Source organism: Mesoplodon densirostris, chromosome 13 (genome assembly GCF_025265405.1).
Source record: "Mesoplodon densirostris isolate mMesDen1 chromosome 13, mMesDen1 primary haplotype, whole genome shotgun sequence".
NCBI classification, from domain to species: Eukaryota; Metazoa; Chordata; class Mammalia; order Artiodactyla; family Ziphiidae; genus Mesoplodon; species Mesoplodon densirostris.
In genome coordinates this window covers 59,193,070-59,218,179 of record NC_082673.1, presented here as the reverse complement: position 1 = coordinate 59,218,179, position 25,110 = coordinate 59,193,070, and the positions used below count along the sequence as shown (strand labels likewise).

The 25,110-nt window shown below is 41.1% G+C and overlaps 1 protein-coding gene across 1 annotated transcript in view; it reads right to left on the bottom strand.

Moving 5' to 3' along the window:
• GRHL2 (grainyhead like transcription factor 2) overlaps positions 1 to 25,110 on the bottom strand; it is a 115,205-nt gene that overhangs the window by 49,409 nt on the left and 40,686 nt on the right. Inside the window, exon 7 of the mRNA XM_060116037.1 lies at positions 10,134 to 10,228. Within this exon, the coding sequence (XP_059972020.1) occupies positions 10,134 to 10,228 (95 nt within the window). The remainder of the gene's footprint in view (positions 1 to 10,133; positions 10,229 to 25,110) is intronic.

The window sequence follows — 25,110 nt, the reverse complement described above, 5'->3', positions numbered from 1 at the left end:
CCCCCATCCTCCTGTCCTCTCCTTCCCGACCACCCTTTCCTTCTTTGGTTCCTCTTCCCCCACCTCCCCTAAATGGGTGGGTCTAAAGTTCCCACGTTGACCCTCTTTCGCAAACCCTCCAATTCTCTCTGCGGCATCTCACCCCTTCTCCTGGCGTCTCTTGTCCCCTCCTTACAGCCCACTTGAAATTCTCTCCCGAGCTCCACCACTCCCGGCTCTTCTTCTACAGCCAGTCTCTGCACCTTTGAGTGCCCCGTCCTTCCACCTGGCTCCCCTTTCCAACCCACACTCATCTAAATTCCACCCGACCCTTAAGACACAACTCCCGTGCCATACCCTCCCTCGAGTGTTCCCTGATCCCACAGAATGGCGCCCTCTCTTCGTGCTGAAGTCTTTAGTAGAGAAAAGTGTATGTGTGTGTGTGTGTGTGTGTGAGAGAGAGAGAGAGAGAGAGAGAGAGAGAGAGGAGAGAGAGAGAGAAGAGAAAGCAAATCGGCAAAAGACTAACAACGAGTCAATCTAGGTGAAGGGTATGTGGTGAGAACTGTATTATTCTTTCAACTTTTCATTTGTAATTTTTTACATAAGAAATTGGAAAATTTTTTAAATAGAAAACTTAATAGAAATGTTTTATAAAAATAAAAACAAATTAAAAAATGAACTTATTTACAAAACCGAAATAGACTCACAGACATGAAAAACAAACTTATGGTTACCAAAGGGGATGGCAGAGCGGGGGTGGGGGTGGGGGGGCAGGGGAGGGATGAATTAGGAGTTTGGGGTTAACATATACACGCTACTATATATAAAATAGATAACCAACAAGGACCTACTGTATAACACAGGGAGTTATATATCTTCTAATAACCTATAATGGAAAAGAATCTGAAAAAACAAAAAATATATATAACTGAATCACTTTGCTATACACCTGAAACTAACACAACATTATAAATCAACTATACTTCAATTTAAAAAATGGTTTAAAAAAATAAAGTTACCAAAAAGCTCCGGGCTACTAATCTAGTAGGTGGATGCTTATTTGTGCTCAAGAAAATAAATCTTTTTATTTTGTGATAAAAATAAATAAATAAAATAAAAAACAGGGCTATCTCCCTCTCCAGAACTCTCCTGGCCCTTTAATTCTGTTTTCATTACAGTCTTTGACACTTTCTTCCTCATATTACAGTCATTTACAGATATGTCTGAGTTCTCGGCCCAGTCCAAATGTCCTCTGAGAGCAGCAGACACTCTGCTTGGCTGGTGTGTCTGTAAATTCCCACTGCCTGGCCCAGCACGTGATGTACAGCAGGCAAGCTGCTTGGAGGGGATGACTGCACCTTTGCCACAGATAATATAGAAGATACTATGACTACCTCTGCCCAAGACGAAAAGGCACTCTGGAAAGAGCACATGCTTCAGACAGACATTCCCAGGGTGGGAATCCCAGCTCTGCTGTGCAAGCTCTCTGGACTTCAGCCTCTTCACTATTTAAATGAAAAATGATCTCCACTTAAAGTATGAATGTTGCATAAGGTATATAAAGCACCTGGCAGAGTGCCTGGTATATGGTAATCACTGAATAAATACTAGCCATGGTACACACACACACACACACACACACACACACACACACACGTCAGTCTATGAAATCCAAGTATGCGATCTCAGTCTCTGAATACACACAACAGTTGATACATGTGAGTTACAGAGCCCTCAGCAGAATTCAGGCCAGAAACCATGGATACTCCACATTCTAACAAAAGATCAAGCCATAGATAGCTTGGATGAGATGGTTTCTAAAGATTATTCCTTCTATATATGAATTAACTCCAGCTTTATAGCTTTTCTCCCATCCATTACCTTATAAAACTGGAACAAAGGCGTGGCTTTAAGTTCAATACCAAAGACTCCAGCAAATGTTTACCTTTCCCTTTTAAAGCTTCCTTCACCCACACCACGCCCCAGCAAACGCATAAAAATGCCATTTGCCCTGCTTTGCAGTGTGTATCTCAACCTTTCAAGACCCCTCCCAGGAGCCTTCCCCACCCCTTCTTCACTCTGGAGAGCATGGAAGATGCCCTATAATATTCTCTATTCTGCCATATGATGACCTGCCGAAACCTGGGCTCTATTTAGTCAAAACATTAGGATATAACTTTGTCTTTATCAGTAATATCCATCAGCTCCACTGCATCCTGGACTGTCTTGTAAGCAGAAAGAGGACCCCCTGGACTGCTGATGGGAGGTGGAGGTCAGGGAAACAAACTAGGTCATGAACCCACAGGGCACTCAGGAGTATGGCTTCCTTTGGCCGGTCCTTTGGGTTCTCTTTTCATCTTGAAAATCAATATTTACACATCTCCCCTTCTCCCTGGTGTCCAGCACTGGAGTTTGGCAGAAAGAGAATACAGTCCATTTAGAAGCATTCCCTTGGAAGGCGTGATTCGTCAAGACTATCGAAACTGTAACTTTCTAAAGCACTTTGTTTGACACACAGTGGAGCCCCATAAAAACTGATTAACTCTTTTAGACCAAAAAGAAATGTTGAGAGAGAGAGAAAAGGAAGGTGGGTGAGATAAATTTGGGACAATTTTAATGGTTCTGCTGTGATTTGGTACTAAATGTCAAAACAGTCTTTGAATGAGCATTACCATAGTTTCCACAAAGAGAGACTGAATAATTTACAGGGTACAAGAAGGTTAGAACACTTACATTTTCTCTAGTTTACTGCCTTTACATAGGCTGTGATCAAAGCACTGCCATTTGCACCATCCTGTCTTTGAAGCTACTAACATTGAGATCTGAGGACTGAGGGGCTGTTTCCTACCCCTTAGCAGCTGATAGAGTAAAGAGCTAGGTTTGGCTTCCTGACCACTTGTTGTACCTTGAAAAGACAGCACTGGGAAGAGAACAGGCTGAACCACGCAGGAAGAAAAGGAAGAAACCTGGACTTAACATGACAGAAGTAAGTCACCTGATATGAGAGCTTTATTTATGTCTCACAATATGAAGCAATTCATGACACAGGCCCCATCAAATGTCCTTATGTCCAGGGCAGAAACTTCATTTTCTTCCTTAGGATAGAATTGCAAATCTGGAAGAGAACTTTTTACTCCCAACTTTCACTTCTTTTTTTTTTTTTTTTTTTTTTTTGCAGTACGTGGGCCTCTCACTGTTGTGGCCTCTCCCACTGCGGAGCACAGGCTCCGGATGCACAGGCCCAGCAGCCATGGCTCACGGGCCCAGCCGCTCCGCAGCATGTGGGTTCCCCCCGGACCGGGGCACGAACCTGCATCCCCTGCATCGGCAGGCGGACTCCCAACCACTGCGCCACCAGGGAAGCCCCCAACTTTCACTTTTGTTTTCCTGCTCAGCCAGCTGATTCCTCTTAGCACATCCATGTTTACACCCCTCAGACTGGGTCTCAGTTCTCAAATGACATCTCCTTGGTATTAGTGCAAAATCAGACACAAAGGCAAGAAATAAGGCAAAAATATTAAGGGAAATAGGGCCTAGAGGGAATATCAACATGCATCCTCTCATCTGGCATTTTCTCTCAATTTAAAAAGTTACATGGAAACTGAATCACTGCGCTGTACACCAGAAACGAACAAAACACTGTAAATCAACTATATTTCAATAAAAAAAATTACATGAAAATCTCTTTTGCAAGTGCAATTCATTTATAGCATCCAAAGGGACCCAAAGTGAGAGGAATCTAAATATAAAATAAATATTGTTTATGTGTGAATATTTACTTCCAATTTACCAGCTTGGTAAATATGGGTTTTCATTTACTGTATTTCTTAAGTTGCAAACATAAAGCAGGGAGCCATTGTGTGCCTTCTGCAACCTTCATTTTCTCGAATAATAATCGTCATCCTTGCTTCGAATTTTTTCATGCTGTGCTTCCTACATGGTATTGCAAAAAAGAGTAAGGAACAGTCTTCACTGTTCATAACAGGAAAAAACCAAAACATAAAGAAAAGTGTACAGAAATAATGTAAATGAGTGTGAAAATGAAATTCAGGATACCAGGGAAAGGAGCTAGAGAGAAGTGGGGGAAATGGAGAATAAATGTGTAAGGTATGGAGAAGAAAACATTGCTATGCCTCAGAGCTGCACTATTAGAAAGCATGCACTGATCTTCAATTAACACAGAGCGAGGTCATAATTAGGCAAATGAGATCACTAATGTTAGGCTAATACACACACATACACACACACTCAGTTGAAGAGGGCAAGGAATCCAAACAGTCCTCACTCCCATATGCATTCTGGTCAATAATATGTATGACATCAACCGGTAATGTACCAGGGTGCTGGAAGTGTTGGGTCCGTGAGCCCATCTTTGTTGGTGGGAGTGGGGGAGATGGGTGGCAAAAGCGGGGTGACTTGATAGAATTGCTTTGCTCAAGGAAATGAGATTCATTTGACTTCTTTCTTTCTAGGTTGTACCCTATACATTTCTTTGAGAAGGAAAGTCATAGCATTCTTTGGTCTAAAACAAATTACAGATATCCCTCTGTTGGGATGGTTTAAGAACATGGACTCTGGACTCAGAGGGACATGGTTCACAGTCCACCTTTTCCACTTGCCCAATCTTGCAGAGCCTGTTATGAAGAAATTTGATATTTAGTGGAATCAGAATCTGAGATGCACAGATAAATGATCCATGGTGTCTCTCAGCCTCTCTATTTCCCACCTCACCCTAACCAGTTTTCAGCCCTGCCCACCCTCAGTTTCACCACAAAAATCTGTTAACAGGGATGAAAATATGCCTTATCTGTGTCCTTGACTCTCTCTAAAACTGCAGCATCTTCTGGTCTGAAAGTTCCTCCCAAATACCAAGACGCAGGAAGAACATTTCCCACCTGATCTTGCAAAGCAGAGGGCCTGACAGCTCCTCTCTGGAAGCCCCCCCTGCAACTCAAGAGGAGGGGGGGCGGGGCGGGGCGGGGCGGGGTAGGCATCCCTCCAGAGCGCAGTCACTGCGCTTCTGAAAGCAGAGGTGCTGGGCTAGACCGCAGCAAAGAGTAACACAGGGCAGACAGAGCTCCATATTACTGAATTATAATACATTTTCTTTTTAAATCATAGAGACAGGGGAATGGGCTAGGAGTGGATCTACTTGTTTGCTTGATGATTTAGCAGTGCTTGGTAGTGAGGGAAAAGGAACATTTCACTGACTCAAGATCATTCCGGAAGGCATAGCAGCAGAGAGTTCATGGAAATAGGCCTCCTTCGTCTCAGGTAGTTTATAAACCGCGAGAAGGATGAGGCATAGAAATAGGGGGAAATTGGTATGGTGTTCCAGTGAAAAGACACAAAAAAGAAACCCATTCCTTAGAGCACTAAGTAGTGTCTTAACGCTCAAGTAATTCTCTGTGGTCACATGAGAGCGGCCTTTGTAGCACGTCGAGGCTGGTTTAATCTTGAAATCACTGTGAACAGAGAAAAAGGCTCTGGACACAAATAAGGGGCCTGGTTTCAAGAATCTGCTTAGAAATCGGGGAGAAAGGGGAGCCTCTAATTGGGGTTTGTGCGCTCCCGCCCTGGGGGTGACGTCATCACCGGTGCTCGGTGCCAGGAATCTGAGCTCACCACCCTTCAATAATTCAATAGGGGCTTGCCTGGGAACTTCTCATCTCGGGGATTAGTGACCAATAGATCTACTTTGTGGGTACCTGCGTTTGGCTGAGGGGAGAAAGAGAGATTGAAATGACCTTGTAAGTGGGAGTCATGTGAAAGAATGCAGCCCTGTGGTGCTCGCACTAGAATCATACGGATGGGACCTTAATACTTTGTCAGCCCCTTCCTGTTCCGCTTCCCGCCATTTTCCAGCTGAGAAACTGAAGCTCAGAAGGGGGAAGACACAAAGCTGGCTATTCCCGCGCCGGGAGGATACCTGGTTGCCTGAGCCCCATTTCAGCGCTTTGTTTTCTCTATCACCCTGTGCCCCAACCTCATCAACTTCCAAGCTTCCACCAGCATGGATGCTCAGAACCTCACCCACCTGGATGCCACCTGAGTCATTCCCAGGGGCCCAGGGACCCCGGTTCACGTTACAGGAGCTTCCAGACTGCACAGACCCTGAGGGGAAACGAATGTCCTGCCGGAGACGCTTTCTGCTGCGGGGCGTCATTGTGCAGAGACGCAGTAGCACAACCAGCAAAACCGGTTCTGGGAGGAAGAAGTCTGCAGTAGTTTTGCCAGAACCGTGCTGCCCTGGAGACTGGCAATCTGCAGTTAATCCCGCAACCTCATTTTCTTTTTTAACACCTTTATTGGAATATAATTGCTTTACAATGGTGGGTTAGTTTCTGCTTTCTAACAAAGTGAATCAGTTATACATATACAGATGTTCCCATACCTCTTCCCTCTTGCGTCTCCCTCCCACCCTCCCTATCCCACCCCTCTAGGTGATCACAAATCACTGAGCTGATCTCCCTGTGCTCTGCGGCTGCTTCCCACTAGCTATCTATTCTACGTTTGGTAGTGTATATATGTCCATGCCACTCTCTCACTTTGTCCCAGCTTGCCCTTCCCCCTCCCTGTGTCCTCAAGTCCATTCTCTACGTCTGCGTCTTTATTCCTGTCCTGCCCCTAGGTTCTATGAACACCTTCCCTGGCCAAACTTTTCCTGTAATTAAATTAAAGTAAATGATTAGAGTTTCACGTTCTTTCCTTTCTTCTGTTCCTGCTAAACGAGAGGTAAGAATAGAATATAGGTCAGCAGCAAAAGAAAAGAGTAGTGTTCTGGAAAAATCCATAACTTTTGTCATCAGGCCTTGATGATGCATATGTGGGAAGACTAACAAATACGGGACTGTTTTATTTTTTTAATAAATGCACCAAAACCAAATATCCAAATAGAAGCTATCTTGGGAAGACACACAGATCTCTCAAATGATACTGCCATGGCTCAAAGTACATTCGTAGTGTCTCTCGGGATATATCCCACTTCAAAGCTGGTCTTGTGCCAAAAATGATACATTATTTTTACCCCTGAAGTGATATTATCCAACTTGTTGGTACACACTCACATTTGGACCCAAGTGGTTTCTGATTTTTTAGAAAATATCCTCAAAGATCAAGATTTACTACCGGTCTTTCAAACAAAGAAAGGCGCAGCAGCTGTCTGTAACGGCACCAACACAAGTCAGCCTCTGTGTGGCCTGTTGCCAAAGGAACCCGGGGAGGTTGGTGGGGTTCCTGACTGGCCCATTCCTCTCAGCCACACGGCGTCAACTCCCTTGTGTCACTACTTTCCCCAACACCGAGAACCAGTAAAGATGTAAACGGCATATTCAGTTGTCTGAGAGGGTGTGATTGGGGCGTGAAACTTCAAATGGCCATGAGGACCAGGCAAGGAAAGTTCCACGATGGAGAAGGCTAGGGAAAGCATTAAAGAGAACAGCTGGTACCTCACAAGAGCTACTCGTGGCCTTGCAAACACTCGGGCTCATGTTGCCAGAATCTCGAATTATCCAAAAGAATCTGGAAACTTAGGTTTTTGTTTTGTTAGTTTGTTTCTTGAATCTCCTGATTATTAAATGTGGGCAAAATATTTTAAAACTTGGAATATAAGTACATAAATGCATGATACGCACGTCCATATACGTTCTGTGGAATATATGAAGGCTGCGGGTCACAAATTTGTGTCCTCTGGCCACAAGAACTAAAACAACATGTGACACTGAATGAATGTCACAATCCTAAAGCCTACAACAGATTTCTGTGTGGATGTTACCAAGAGGAACTTGAAGTCAAATGCAACTGCTCCCGAGAATAAGTTCACAGTATGAAAATTACAAACAATTCCACTGTGAGAGGATTTTATGCCTTGCTTTGTTGAAAACCTTTTTCCCAATCATGTAATTTCGGGGTTTTTTGCAGCCTGCTTATTATAAAATCAATATTTTAAAGAAAAACCTTACATCCTGCGGGTTGAAAAAAAAAATCTTCTCAGCCTACCTAATGAAATGGATTTAACTTCTTTGGTTTTTCTTTAAAAGCTCTTCCAGTAGTTTGGCAGAAGTATTTGGAGCTATTTTTATTATTCATTGATTAACCCAAACTGCACACAATTACAACTACCAAATAATAGTTACTGAAAATATGTATTAAAGAAACAAGTTTTGCTACAACCAGCAAGCACTGCCATTTGTCAAAGCATATGTGACCTTAAATGTGTCAGCCTGGAAGAATACACATGCACAAACATACATATTTCAACAAGAAAAGTGAGCCTTACCTATGGGAAATGAAAGAAAAGCCAGCTCAGCCCCAAATGAACTACCTCACTGGTTGACCATAGAGCCGCCATCATTCAAGATGTCCCTCCAGGTTTAGGCATTTTCTCTAAAAGGTCCTTATTGACTGGTAACAGTTAACACATTCACCTTCTAGCACGTGTTATCAGATTGCATGATAAGGAAATTTAGGGCTGCAGTTACAGCTCACTTTTACAGCTTGCTTTACCTTGACAAGGCACTTCCAAGTATAGGATCCCATTGTCTTCCCAATGGATGGCTCTGCTTGGGCCTGTCTCTCACTCCTCACACACACTGCTGTCCAGCTAACGATTCCCTTACCTCCCTCAGAGACTGGATTTTCACACATCGTACTCCCAGCACATGCTTGGTACAGCAGGGACAATCGGAAAAGTTTGTTTTGTTTTGTTTTGTTTTGCTTTACATGAGCGAACTGAGGCCCAGAGAGGTCAGCTGACTTGCCAGGATTCCAACCCTGGGCCCTGATACCATTGCACACACTGCCTTTTCCTTACCCAGCCCAGTAATCTAGCCTCTGGGAGAAGAGAAGGGGGCATGAAGAGAAAGCCTGGGGCTTGGGTGAGGAACTTTAAACAGAGGTGGAGTGGGGCCTCGAGGAGAAGCTTTTCCTGCACATCCGTGCCCATCACATCACAAGGCCTCCTGCCTTCCCTCAGATGCACTGACCCACTGGAACATTCTCCCAGCTACTATGGAGCTCTGTTTCTGCTTGCCCATTTAGGTCACCTTTCTTGGGCCTAAAGCCAATTTCATTTACTTTGTTTTATACCTGAGTGAAATGAGACACTGAGCAATTCATCGTCTTCTCTAAGTCATGCCCACAAACTCCCATCCAGTTTCCTTTCTCACCTGGCCTTCCCCTGCTTGCAGACAATGAAGCATTGAAAGTAGTTGTTTACATTGACCTTTTCATTAATTCGAAGACAAAGTCTTCTAACGCCCTCCTAGATGGTACATAACTGAAGCAGAAAACAAGTTTAGGGTTCATCTGGAACCTTCCCTTTGGTGCAAAATAAGGATCGAGAATCAGAAGGTACAGAACACAGGAAGAAGAGTGGGCATCGCAGCAAAGTTCAGTTTTCAGAAACTCAGAGACTCATGGCTGGAAAGCAAATCTGAGTATCATCAAGTCTTACTTTTTTACCCGAATCCATGCAACGGTGGACACCTATCCTCAGGATGCACCTGGCCAGAGATTTTACTGTTGTCCTTCTTAACCATGCTGGCACCAGACAGAAATAAGAAAAGCTTAAGCTTGAGGTTAACAGGAAAGAAATGGCTCAAGGTCACGGTGGTGGCTCTTCCTCAGGGGTCAAGTTCAGAGACCTGCAGCCCTGCTTCTTGCACCCTCCCTTGACCAGATTAAGCCTCAAAGGGGCCGGGGGTCGGGAGGCTTGCCCAGCTGCTTACCTGTGCAGACAGTAGCTCTGAGCACCTTCCTGCCTCTGAAGAAGGCAGCGGTTGGAGAGGTGTTTGGGGAAACTGCAGTGCAGGTAGAAAAGATTTTTCAGGCCCAGTCCTGTCAGCCCCAAGTGGAGCTTGGGGGCCTGGAGGATTTGGGAGGGACAAGGGGCCTGGCCCGTTCAGCGGGAGGCCACAGGGGAATAGGTACACCCCCTTTCTCCTTGCTCCACAAAAGGCAATTTAGCTGCGCGTAATTGAATGTGTGTGACTTCAAGAGAAAGATCATAATAAGTTCATTTCCCTTTTTTTCCTGGCTCAAGTTAACAGATCTTTCCCTACTCAGAGGCTTTTGTAAAAGAATCCTCTGCAGAGAAAGGACACGGTATTTAAACGGTACGACCAATGAATCAGTGCTACTTTTTCACTCACCTTAGCTTCTTCATTCACGTCCCAGGTGAAGGAAACAGCATTATATGCAATCTCTTCAATGTTGCCAATCGTATTAAAGCTCTCCTTGTAATCAGCTGTGACATGAAAAAAAGAAAAGGGTATTAAAAGAATCAGCATTACTGGGCGACATGTATTGAATGATCATTTTTCCAGTGGGGAAATTGCAACTTTGCCTATTCTTCTGTCTGTCTCCATGGCAACAGTTAAGGATTTGTGCTTGCTGATAATCTTTTACTAATATTTACTCTATCAGAATGTAAGCGTGTTCCTCTATTAAAAGGGTAAACCTAGGTGAAGCAATGTTCCTAACTGATTTGTTCACTAGTTTCATTTTTAACTCGGTTTATAAGTTTCTTCCTCCTGAGCGCCCTGTCCCCTACCCGGTCCCTCTCCTATTCACTTTTCTGCCACTTGATTTTGCCAGCAGTCCCAGAGTATTCCATAGGGATCGTTTCATAGGACAGAATATTCTCTTTATCAGCTGGGCAGGGTCTCTGGGGCTTCAGTGAAGAAATCCAAGAGTGCAGAAAAACTTATTTTTTACTTCTTTTTGGATTTAGGTACAGAGAAGTGAGTCAATCGTACTCAGCTCATTACCACCACCTGTCCCCTCAAGGCCCTCTCTTATTTCTTTATTTATGTAATATTTATTTATTCCTTTTTATTCTCTCTATCCCCCACCCCAAAACACAATAGCTATCAACATGTTTGCTCTGTATCCTTATGAAGTAAGTTGGGTTGATTTGCCTGTGTACACCGTTTTCATTTTCACAAATTGTGCCGTACTGTGACTAGGGTTGCCAGATTTAGCAAATATTTGGATCATACTCTAAAAAAGTATTTGTTGTTTAACAGATATTCAAATTTAACTGGGCACCCTGTATTTTATCTGGCAACCCTCGCTATGGATCTTTTCAGACGTATCCACATTGCTGGTTGTATGCCTAATCCTAGCTGTGGCTGCATAGAGTTTAGTGGTGACCACCAACTACAAATGACTTATCCCCTCTCCCCAGAGATGGACCCTTCAGTGGTCTCCAGCTCTCTGGTACCACAGACAACACTGTGATATTCCTCTGTCTCCACTGTCACTGCCTTAGTTGGTCTTCAGGTCTAGACACGACATTCCTAGTCTTATTCCTACTTCCTAAGGTTTTTAGCTTATGCTTACCATCTAGATTTTCCCCCTACTCTTGGCCTCCTTGGATATGACATCCTACCTTCACTCCATCCCTTGTGTACTAAGTAAACATCGGCCATGTGCTGCTTGGCTGGCATGACGGTAAGGCCCATCTGCTTTTCTTTGAGGTCTGGTTCACTCACAACTTGATCACCTAATCACATATGTCCTTCCTTTCTAAACTTCCATAGTTATTTTTCTAAAATGAAAACTCTAATCATGTGCTTTCAATAATTTTTTTAAGGCTAAAACTTACACCATGACCTATCATATGCTTTACAATTAGACCCTGCACACTTCTCTGTGTCATCACACTCCAGCCCCACTATGGGGGCCAGAGGAAGGTTCAATACTAATGATATTGGAGGTCTTTTTGTTTATAAAATCTTTTTGAATATGTTTCTCTCTGAGTTAGGATGAGTTATTATGATTGACTTCCAGTATAAAGTATAAAGTGTTCATTGTCTACAAAATTTGACATGTTTCTGGCCAAATGGTCATTTCCTCATCCTGTGTTCTAAGTGGCCCTATCACTCCACGGCTGGTGGCTTCTTGAGGCTTCAGCAAGTTCTCTATGTTAATGCTGTAAAATTTTGAAGTCTGCTTTCCTAAAATTCACATATCTGTTCATTTTTAGATCATTTCCTCCTCATTTATCACAAAATCTAAATTCATGTGATCCTTTACCAAGATTTTAATTACCCTCTCTTACTAATACAACTCATTTTGTTCGTGTGAATTAGGTTGGGAGAAGCAGGACTCCTATTTGATTTTTCTATCCATAACACAAATAATAATAAAACAAAGTCCATAATAATAATATCAATAAGTTTAGGGGAATTCCCTGGCGGTCCAGTGGTTAGGACTCAGCACTTTCACTGCTGGGGCCCTGGTGGATCCCTGGTTGAGGAACCAATATCCTGTAAGCCACGTGGCATGGCCAATAATAATAATAAAATAATAATAATAATAAGTTCATAATAATCCATAATAAAACAAAGTCAGTTTGATTTTGTGTTTTTTAAAATAACTCCTTATTACTGGGACCTGGATTGCTGGTTAACTTCAGAAAAACCTACTGAGATGTACTCTCCAGAATGGCCCTCAGACTCACTTCCTATAATGAGTCATGTCAATCTATACTCTGACCAGAATTCTATTTCCCCTCTTTCTCACCAAATTTCTACTTTTGTGGCCAATCCAGTGGGTACAAAGTGGTATGTTAATGATATTATAGTTGCATTTCTTCTGTCACCTATGAGTTCAAGCATCTCTTCACATCCAGGATAGCCAACGAGGTGTCTCCTTATACAAACTGCCTATTCATGCCCTTTGTCTATAGTTTTATTGGTTTCCTCAGGGAAACTTTAAAGCAAAACTATAGATCTTTACATTTTAAATAAAGCACACACACTTTAACATAGAAGCTTGTGTGTTCACCACAGGAAAGTCGTATACCATGAACAAATAAGAAAAATATTTAAAAGCAGGCACAATCTACTCACCCACTACAAACACATCTGTGTAGACTTCATTTTTCCTATCTCAGTCTCTGTCTCCCTTTCTCCAAAATATGTAAATATTTTTACACAATATTGTAACAATTATTTTTTAATTTGCTTCTTTTCCCTTTAATACATCTTCAGCATCTTTCCATGTCACTAAATAAAATTGTGGAAAATAGTTTTAATGTCCAAATACTATTATATTGGATTAAAATAAAATGCTATAACCTTATTTTGCTCCTATTGGACCCTTAAATGATGTATAATACTTTGCTACCTTAAATAGTGCTTCATCTAATTATCTTATGGCAAAATAGTCATATATACTTCATTATTTCATTAACATATATTCTCAGAAGTGAAATTAATAGGTCAAAGGCAAATATATTTTTGAGGCTTCTAATTCACTTTGTCAGATTGATCCTAGAAAGGTTAAAATAGTTTATATTCACAATAACAGTGTGTGACTTCCTATTTCCTCAAACTTTCTCTTTCCAAGTTGGTATGCAAAGCATGCTAACATTATTTTATTTGCAATTCCTTGATTGCTAAAGAATAGAACAGTCTTCTATTTGCTTTCTGGTTCTTTGTGTTTCTTTATATTCTTTCTCTTTGTTTTTAAAATTTATTCATTTATTGTAACAGTTTATTGTTCTGTATTTTGCTCATTTTTCTCTTAGGGAATTCAAGTTTTCTTATCGATTTAAAGTAAATATTTAAAGCTAAGCGATAAAACAGAAAGCAAAGGAAAATGATTTTATATCCTACAAGTTTAAAAAAAGGCTTTATGACTATATTTCAGATGATTTTAAATGCAAGCCTGTGCTTTCAGCAGGCCAGCCAGTTTCTTAAAATTTTGAAAAGAAAATAGATCACTGAACTTAAAGGAACTGAGTTCCCTGATTCTTCATAGCTATTTGTTTTAAAAGACAGTCTTACAATTTTGTTTTGCAATTTTTAATAAGCATTTTTAAAATCATAAATCAATCATAAATTTAAAAAGCAAATGCCATATCTAGCAATAAAGAGAAATCAAAATGGTTTGGTCAAACACTTAACCTAGATCTTTTAAAGTTTTTATTTTTCCACACCTTCTCTACCTGAAAAATTCCTCCCCTAAAAAAATGTGTTAGCTTTGGGGGCTTCCCTGGTGGCGCAGTGGTTGGGAGTCCGCCTGCCGATGCAGGGGACACGGGTTCGTGCCCCGGTCCGGGAGGATACCGCGTGCCGCGGAGCGGCTGGGCCCGTGGGCCATGGCCGCTGGGCCTGCGCGTCCGGAGCCTGTGCTCCGCAATGGGAGGGGCCGCAGCAGTGAGAGGCCCGCTTACCGCAAAAAAAAAAAAAAAAAAAAAAAAAAAAAAAAGTGTTAGCTTAGAAAAGTAAAGAATTTTAAAAACAAATGCAATATAAACACAAATAAGTGCTTTCTGGGTCTTGCACAGGGTCTCTGTCAGTTTCTCTCTATCATGTTCACTTACTCAGTCAACAAAGGTATTGAACAAATATTTACTGTGTGTTCCCTATATACCGGGCAGCATACTCACACTTAAGAAACAGCAGAAAATAAAACTAGGTCCCTGGTCTAACGGCGCTTACAGTTTAGAAGGAGACAGAATACAAATAAGTAGACAAATAAATAAATGAAAAACATATTATGTTTAATACGCTTTTTATGCCAAAAACAAGACTGGCAAGACTACTTTTTATTGGGTGGCTATATTACCTTGCTTATTTCCTTCATACCACATATCAATGTTTTATTTATTTGTTTATTTATTTAACACTGCCATTTCCCACTAGCTATACATGCTATGTAAAGGCAAGGAACTTAACTGAAATACTGCTACTTTCTCAGTGTTTAACATTATCCAGATAAGATGCATTCCATAAATTTGTTGAGTAAATGAATGAATAATGGATCCATGAGCAGTCTAAACAAAAATATAACTAAGAGACTAATGTCACACATTCCTCTTTAACCTTATAAAAGACATATCTGTTCTTCTCTACCCCTTTGTTTTTAGTCTCTAAGTCACTCACCTATAGATGGTAAAACAGCTCTGCTATCATGTGGTGACTGTCAAAGTTTTGTACACGACTTACACACATTGATATTGCTTTGTCCACATGCATTTTAGTCTAATAAACAAAATGCTAATAGATGTGTCTCCTGTTTCTGAAAACTGTCTTAATGTCCTTTGATAATTGTTGTTTGCTTAAGGGTTCATGACCCTTGGTATAGGAATAAAACCTCCACAGCCTGTTGTTAATTCTTCCTGAATTTATTTCCTCAAGAAAGCTTCTCAAACCCAAATTTTGTAAATGTTGATAGCTGCAACCACTAAAAGTATTGTAGGACTTCCCCAGTGGTGCAGTGGTAAGAATCCACCTGCCAATGCAGGGGACACGGGTTTGAGCCCTGGTCCAGGAAGATTCCACATGCTGCACAGCAACTAAGCCCGTGCGCCACAACTACCAAGCCTGCGCTCTAGAGCCCACGAGCCACAACTACTGAGCTCGAGCACAACAACTACTGAAGCCCGCGCACCCTAGAGCCCGTGCGCTGCAACTACTGAGCCCACACACCGCAACTACTGAAGCCCGCGTGCTTTAGGGTCTGCGTGCCGCAACTACTGAGCTCGCATGCTGCAACTACTGAAGCCCACGTGCCTAGAGCCAGTGCTCTGCAACGAGAAGCCACCACAATGAGAAGCCTATGCACTTCAACGAAGAGTAGCCCCCGCTCACCACAACTAAAGAAAGCCTGTGCGCAGCAATGAAGACCCAACGCAGCCAAAAGAAGAAAAAAGGTATTGTAATGAGCTGAGTTTCCTAGAGCTGCCATAACAAATACCACAAACTTGGAAGTTTAATACCACAGAAATTTATTCTCTCATTGTTCTGGAGCCAGATGTTCCAAATCAAGGTGTTGGCAGTATTGGTTCCTTTTAGAGGTTCCACGCCTCTCCTAGCTTCTGCTGGTGGCTGGCAATGCTTGACACCCCTGGACTTGCAGACATATCACTCTAATCTCTGCCTCTGCCTGCACATGATGTACTCTTGTGTGTCTCTTCCCCCTTTTTCTTCTCTTCTAAGGACTTGTCATTGGATTCAGGGCCCACCCTAAACCAGGATGATCTCATCTTGAGACGCTTAACTTATTACATCTGCAAAGACCTTTCTCCCAAATAAGGTCATATTTACAGGTTCTGCGACTTAGAATATAAACATACAATTTTTGAGAGTTACCACCAACCCCTGCATCTGAGATTCCCTCCTATGATTGGAAGTCATGTGATTTGAGTATATGGTTTAGCTAAAAAGTAATCACCCTACTTTAAAAGAATTTTAAAGCATTTAATTGTGAACATACAGGCATGCCTCCGATATATTGTGGGTTTCATTCCAGACCACCCCAATAATGCCAATATTGAAATAAAGTGAGTCACACAATTTTTTTGGTTTCCTAGTGCATATAAGAGTTATGTTTAGTCTGTATTGTAGGCTATTAAGTATGCAATAGCATTATGTCTAAAAAAACCATGTAAAAACCTTAGTTTAAAAATACATTACTGCTAAAAATGCTAACCATCATCTTGGCCTTCAGTGAGTCATAATCTTTTTGCCGGTGGAGGGTCTTGCCTGGATGTTGGCGGCTGCTGGCTGATCAGGGTGGTGGTTACTGAAGGCTGGGGTGGCTGTGGGAATTTCTTAAAATACGACAACAATGAAGTTTGCCAAATTGATTGACTCTTCTTTTCAAGAATGATTTCTCTGTAGCATGCAATGCTGTTTGATAGCATTTTACCCACAACAGAGCTTCTTCCAAAACTGGAGTCAAACCTCTCAAATGCTGCTGCTGCTTTATCAACTAAGTTTTTTTCTTTGCTCAACCATAAGAAGCAACTCCGCATACATGAAAGTTTTATCATCAGATTGCAGCATTTCAGTCACATCTTCAGACTGAGTTGCTAACTCTAGTTCTGTTGTTATTTCCACCACATCTGCAGTTACTTCCTCCACTGAATCTTGAACCCCTCAAAGTCATCTATGAAGGTTGGAATCAACTTCTTCCAAACTCCTGTTAATGTTGATATTTTGACATCTTTCCATGAACCACAAACGTTCTTAATGGTATCTAGAATGGTGAATCCTTTCCAGAAGGTTTTCAATTTACCTTGCCCAGATCCATCAAAAGAATCACCATCTATGGCAACTATAGCCTTACAAAATGTATTTCTTAAATAATAAAACTTGAAAGTTGAAATTACTCTTTGGTCCATGGGCTGCAGAATGGATGTGTGTTAGCAGGCATGAAAACAACAGTAATCTCATAGTACTTCTCCATCAGAGCTCTTGGGTGACCAGGTGCATTGTCAATGGGCAATAGTAATATTTTGAAAGGAATCTTTTTTTCTGAGCAGTAGGTCTCAACAGTGGGCTTAAAATATTCAGTAAACACATGTGCAGTCATCCAGGCTTTGTTGTTCCACTTATAGAGCACAGTCAGAGTAGATTTAGCATATTTCTTAAGAAACCTAGGATTTTCAGAATGGTAGATGAGCATTGGCTTCAACTTCAAGTCACCAGCTGTATTAGCCCCTAACAAGAGAGTCAACCTGTCCTTTGAAGCTTTGAAGCCAAGCATTGACTTCTCCTCTCTAGCTATGCAAGTCCTAGATGGCATCTTCTTCCAATATAAGGCTGTTTCGTCTACACTGAAAATCTGTTGTTAAGTGTAGTCACCTTTATTAATTATCTTAGCTAGATCTTTTGAGTAACTTGCTGCAGCTTCTACATCAGCACTTGCTGCTTCTCCTTGCACTTTTATGTTACGGAGATGGCATCTTTCCTTAAACCTCATACACCAAGCTTGGTTAGCTTCAAACTCTTATTCTCTAGCTTTCTCACCTCTCTCAGCCTTAACAGAATGCAAGAGAGTTAGGACCTTGCTCTGGATCAGGCTTTGGTTTATGGGAATCTTGTGGCTGGTTTGATCTTCTATCCAGACCAGTAAAACTTTCTCCATGTCAGCAATAAGACTGTTTTGCTTTTTTATCATATGTGTGTTCACTGGAGTAGCACTTTTAATTTCCTTCAAGAACTTTTCCTTTGCATTCACAACTTGGCTTACTGTTTGGAGCAAGAGGTCTAGCTGCTGGCCTGTCTTGGCTTTTGATATGCTTTCCTCACTGAGCTTAATCATGCCTAGCTTTTGATTTAAACTGAGAGATGTGAGACTTGTCCTTTCACTTGAACACTTAGAGGTCACTGTAGGGTTATTAATTGGCCTAATTTCAATATTGTGTCTCAGGGAACAGTGAGGTCTGAGGAGACGGAGAGAGATGGGGGAATAGCCTGTCGGTGGAGCAGTCAGAACACATACATTTATCAATTAAGTTTGTTGTCTTGTATAGGTGTGGTTTGTGGTGTCCCAAAACAATTACAATAATAACATCAAAGATCACTAATCACAGATTACTATAACAAATTCAGTAATAATAAAAAAGTTTGAAACATTGAGAAAATTACCAAAATGAGACACAGAGATGTGCAGTGAGAAAATGCTGTTAGGAAAATGGTGCCAATAGACTTGCTCCATGCAGGGTTGCCCCAAACATCCAATTTTTTAAAAAGCAGTATCTGTTAAGCACCATAAAGTGAAGCCCAATAAAACGCTTCATATTACATTTTGAATGGACTCTTATTTCTTTAAAAAAATGATGAAGCAACACAAAAACTACATGTTTTGTACACTGGTTTGGAAATGTCTATAGAATACTAGCATCTACTTGGTGAGCATGGGGATATAAATAGAAATATGGCTTAGATGTTTCCAAAAAGTGACATGATGGAACAAAACTACAGTTGGCTAAAACAAGTTTCTAAAAAAATGTATGTCAACTGAATCTGAGTTACGAAGGTTCTTATTAATCTTAGTCATTCACACAAAGGAATAACCCTAAAGTATACAACCAGCTCAAACGATCCAAAACAACGAATCCCTGGGAAGAAGAAATGAGAGTTCGTCTAATGAAATAAGAGTGAAGGTGATCTCACCGTTAATGTCATGTTGCTGGTGATAGAGTCAAACTTTCCAGGGTCTGTTCTCAGGCTGGGTGTGTCCTTGGCATGTCAGAGTGAGGCATATGGGAATGCACAGCCATAGAGATACTCTAGGGCCTGTTAGGATGACCTCCAAAGACGCAAACTGATAGTTTCTGGATTCTCGTAGTTTATAGGCTTGTGTGGATGTTCTATAACAGTGATAATCAAATGCTGGTGTGCATCAGAATCACTGTAGGGCTTTGGTAAAATGCAGATGTCTGAGCCCACTCCCAGAGATTTTGATTCAGCAGGTCTGGGATGTGGCAAAGAATCTGCCTTTCTAATCAGCGCCCAGGCAGGGCTATTGCTGCTGTTCTGGAGACCATCCTGGGTAGCATGGATCTACGGCAAATTGAAATGACTGAATCCTTTGTGTGCATTTGATTTATCCCACATATAGTCTTAGAAAGCACTAAGTATGCCTTGATGTCCCACATCAACTACCCATGACGTCCATGAGACAGATTGTTCTTCTTCCTCAAAGGTCTCCCCTCTTGGGTGGACATCAACACCACATACAGGAGGACCAGGCAGTTACCTACGTGGTGAGACGTGGGTACCACCTGCTCCAAAACATTTGCTATTCTCTTGCCTGGAATCCCATCCTAGAACTCACTTTCCTTTAGGAAGACACTGTCATCTCCTGACATGAAAAGGCAAATGCTCCTGGGACAGTAGTAACTGCCACAGACTGAGAGCTTACTGAGTGCCAAGCCTTCCACCGACGGTATCTCATCTAATCCTCACCACCGCTCTGGGAGGTAGGTATCAGCATCCTCCTACAGAGAAGTTAAGCTGCTCGTGAAAAATAACGTGGCTGGTAACAGACCAACCTGTGATTTGAATCTAGGTCTGTTTAAGGCCAAAGGCCATACTTTTAACCACTGCCTATATTTATCTTGCAAATTAAACACTAAATGGCCACCAGATAGTAATATCTTACAAAGAAAAATCATAGCACAGCCTACGTGGCAACTAACTGGTAGAGAAGTGCTGGAGAATGTAAGTTTGATGATGTGGAGAGACTGGACATTTTTGGACCACTGCAAATGCCTTGACAAAGGAGGGCAAAGTCAGGGGTGTGTCCTGCAGACCCCAGGAAGATGGAGCTCACAAACTAGTCCCTCTGAGAAGGCAAGGGATGTCGGGGCAAAGATGATAAACTTGACAGTGTTTCAGCAAAGGGCTGCTAAGCACACGTGGATGTGCAATACTTTCTGTATGTTTTTGGCAAGTTATATTCTATGCTGAAATTACGGGATTCAATTCTATTTTAATTGTTATGGAAAGCAGGACGGTGAATCCTTTGTTATCTTAAAAAATTTTTTTTGCATGTAATCAGTGGTCTGTTAAAAGGTCTTTAAATTCAGACTTTTGTAGATTGAGTTTTCTTCAGATTGATTGTATGTGTAAGTGTGATTCTGGAATGTGGTCAAAGGAACTATTAATTTCTTCACCTTAATTAAGCTTCATGTGCTTGGTAAATTATAAATACCCCTTTCAATTATTTTTCGTATGTATTGTTGGAGATAAAAAGAAGTGCTGTAATTAAAGTAAAAATTGCTTCTCTTTTGAAAGGTGTGGATTCTGCCTGGACTAGTGTAATAATGGAGCTGGAATGCTGAAAACGGCTCAGGGTACTACTGCCAATTCAGTGTGCAATACACCACAGCCTAAGAAGATGTTTATTTTGAAAAGCCAAGAACTTGGGGTAGTTCATGTATTTGGGGTCAGCATGCTACAAGGAGTCCATTTATAGAGTGGTGCCCAAAGCACAGAGAGAAAGGACACTGGTGGGGGAGATGCCCAGACCTGAATTTAATTTCTCTCCTCCTCTCACAAGCCCTAAGACCTCCAGTGAAAAGTTACTGAACCTCTCTGCACTTGTATTTCCTCAGCCACAAAAGAGAGGCGATGTCTAAGGGAACAGACCCTGCTAGTCCTGTAGTCAGTGACAGAAACAACGTTGCTCCCCACTTTCCCCCATCCCTCCTGTCCTCAAACATCTGCTTTTCTCTGTCTGCAACAGCCAAATGGGATCAGCTCAAATTCAGGAAACAGTTGAGGGTCATTCTAGGAGTATTCGCTCTGACTTGAAATAGGTAAAATAAATAAACCTTAGTCCAAGTAGGTACTGAGATTTTTTTTTTTTCTGTTTTCAAAATCAGAGAAGCAGCTTCTTAAAATCTGAATGACTCACAAGAACACTAATGAGTCCATGATTTCCTTTATAATACTTTTACCAAGACAGAGGTAATCTGGGTTTCCTTAAGTGTGTCGACACTTGAGCTGATTTTTAGAGGCACTAAATGTATTTCCATCTCTGGGTCCTGGGCCCTGAGCAAATAGTAGGAACAGCCACCAGTTTTTGAGAGCTTAGTGTGTGCTAAATACACATACTTCACAAACACAACCTCAGGCAATTCTGATCAGTAGCTTTTTTTATGATTCCTACTTGGTATAACAGGCAAACGTGTCAAGTACCTCTCCTCCCCAGAAGTCACTTAGTTTTGAAAGGGCCAAGCTGGGATTGAAGCCTAAGAAGTTCTGTCTACATACAAAGCAGAGCCTTTTGCTTTCTGTGATATGTAATGTTTCCAACGAGCACCTTTCCATACATAATCCAGAATAAAGGGGGCTGACACTATGAAGACATAAGTTGTGACTCATAGAATGTGACTGGCATAGAACGACTCTTTGGCACTATTAAAGCTGGAGTTATTAATAATATTATTGATATTTACTCTCCATACATCATTTAAGATGAACTCTTTCTTGGAATTTTCCCAGTAGGCTAAACCTAATATTTTCTTTGTGTTTGACTCACCCTTCTATTTCTTGAGAAGGAATTATATAGGCCCGTGAGATAGCTTTCAATTGCACTGACCATAAACTTAGAGGAAGAAAAGCATTTTACATTATAACCCATTACTGCATTCAGATATGCTAGTATTTTTACTCTATTTGACTTCATTGTGTAAATGCTGGTCTTGAAGACCTAAATAGATGTTTCTCCAAAGAAGATACACAGATGGCCAATAGGTACATGAAAAGCTGCTCGACATCGCTAATTATTAGAGAAATGCAAATCAAAACTACAATGAGGTACCACCTCACACCAGTCTGAATGGTCATCATTAAAGTCTACAAATAACAAATGTTGGAGAGGGTGTGGAGAAAAGGGCCATATGATCCACCAATCCCACTCCTGGGCATGTATCCGGACAAAACTATAACTCGAAAAGATACATGCACCCTTATGTTCATTGCATCAGTATTTACAATAGCCAAGACATGGAAACAACCTAAATGTCCATAAACAGATGAATGGATAAAGAAGATGTGAGATATAGATATATAGATATATAGATATATATACACACACACACATACACACACACACACACAATGGAATACTACTCAGCTATAAGAAAGAATGAAATAATGCCATTTGCAGCTACATGGATGGATCTAGAGATTATCCTACTAAGTGAAGTAAGTCAGAAAGAGAAAGACAAATACCATATGATATCACATATGTGGAATCTAAAATTTGACACAAATGAACTTATCTACAAAACAGAAACAGACTCACAGACATAGAGAACAGACTTGTGGTTGTCAAGGGGGCAGGGGATTGGGGGAGAGATGGATTGGGAGTTTGGGACTAGCAGATGCAAACTATTATATATAGGATGGATAAACAACAATGTCCTACTGTATAGCACAGGGAACTATATTCAGTATCCTGTAATACACCATAATGGAAAAGGGGGGAAAAAAAGAATGCTGATCTTGACCCATGAACTTTATTTCAAATTGAAAGTAGGTCATAGTCTGTGTGTAGACACATATACACACATGCATATGTGCCTATACACACACCATGGCTTCTAGCTCTGAATTTAAATCAACTTGGATGGGCTTAAAATTTAACTCTTCTCATCAGTCTGTTATTCAGTGAGATTTAACTTCAATTTACCTATTTTGTCTTTCCAAACTATTTGTTTCTTAAATTTGTGAACAACACAAAAGTGCCTGACATATTCTGACAATTTCCTGAATGAAGACATGGGTGGTGCTTCAGTAAATAATTTATTCTTGTACACTGCGTGAACTACTCATGTTTTATTCCAGTTTTCTATTCTTCATTTCATTACTTAATATACTAACAGTCTTAGGGTGAGGAAGGGGACAAGACGTTATAGGCACATGGGATTAGAAGTTAATCAGCCCAAATCATCTCAGACCTACAAAGAGGGCTCCCTCCCTCCAGCACAAGTCCCCAAACTTTCCCCACTCCAGCTGATATTTCCAGAAACTGTAACACTTCCCAGTTAAACCAACTCTAATTTATAAAAGAAAATTGAACTCTTTCTCAAATGATGATACTTTATTATTAGCAAGAGTCTTGAGAATTGCTGTTCTGTCATAACACATTACACAGTCTCTCTCAAAGACTCATTCTAGTGTCTAGCAGCCCTTAGTATCAGAAATAATTTTCCAGCTCCTATAATTGTCCTTTTGAGTTGCAGACTGAATAGATTCAAACAAAAGAAATAACTTTTTGATAATTGGTGGTGCAGGACACAGACACACTAAAAGAAGTATAAATCCTCAGATGGATTACCTTTTGATAAATTGGGAATTATAAACCCAATTCCTTCAGTGGCTCAAGATCCATTAAAATTAACCTCCATTTTCAACCTCCCCGATAGCCCGTGGCTGCCCAATTACTTACCAAATTGGTCCACAGATAAAGGAAGGGAAGTTTGTTATGTAGACGATAGGGTTGGGAGGTGTTTTTTATATGAGGGATTTTTGCATGAACTGCTATTTGAATTACTCATGTTGCTATTCCTGTTGACTTATTTTCCAACAATTATGAGAGGACTTAGATGTTATTTCAAAATTGAAATTCCAATTCTCTTTAATATATTTCTTCAAGAAGGTAAATGTGTCCTTCAAAGGAGGGAAGCAATTCCCGCTCTTACTATTTTCCTTGGTGATGCTGAACCACAGCATCTGGGGACTGTAGGTGTGAGCACAGCAGGATCAGCAGCCACCTTAGAAAAGCTGGCTTTCCAATCTGTGAAACGGAGATAATACAGTGCTGGCCTCACAGCACCTCTGAACAATGATGAGATGCTCATTTATTTGGCTCTCGGTTTTTTCAATACTTGCCTTTTCAAGAGCAGAAACGCTAGTGGCAGCTCTGCGTTCCTGGAGCCAGTTCGAAGAGTTTTCTTAAGATTGGATCCTTATTTTGGCTTCTCCAACCTCAAAGAGCTTAATTAAATTTTGGGAAAAACTTTCTCTTGGCAAGTGTTAGATTTTGTAAACAGGGAAAAAAACCCTTTCGATTTGCCTAATTCCACACTTGTGGGTACTGCAGAAACAACGAAGACGTACATTTGTTCCTGCTGAAAGGCAGGGGGAGAGAGAGGCTTCCAGCCATCACTGGAGGACAGCTGAAAAGACCAGCTCTATAGTTTTGCTCAGTAAATAGATGAGTCTCGTGAAACTATCAGACTCTATTGCCAGGGGTTTTTTGTTTGTTTTTTTAAAATTTTTAAGCCAACCAAATAATATGAAAAAATGTGAGACTATCAGGTTACCTGAGGTGTCATTAAATGCATCTCTAAAGAAGGAAAATAATAGGCCCTAAGCAAAAAACATAAACTCAAATAAAAAGCATAGATTACATGTCTGAGATGAACACATGGTCTTATTACATCAGTAAAGAGATAGAAAACGGCCCACTAAGTAGGTGTAAACAATGTGGTGGTACCCGGTAAATGTGAAAAAGAAAAAGATGCGAGATAGGAAATTAAAGTATTTTATGGTATTAAGCACAGTGGGTCTATTAAGAGGTTTTAGTTATCTCTGTGTATATGTGTGTGTGTGTGTGTGAGCGCGCGCGCAAGCGCATGTGCATATGTTAATTCTGAAAGCTCATAATCTAAACCAGTATCTCTTTATGGGACAGCTTTAACCTTTCGTTAAAACAGATTCTCAGAGCATCCATTCGGTGGATGCTCTTCAAGCACCCATTCCCTGCTTTAATCCTCTGCGTAACATTCCTTCTGGTTAACCACTCAGGGCTTCAAATTGCTAGCAGTAGGGAAGAACTTTTCCAGAAAAGGTTTATTAAACAGTAATG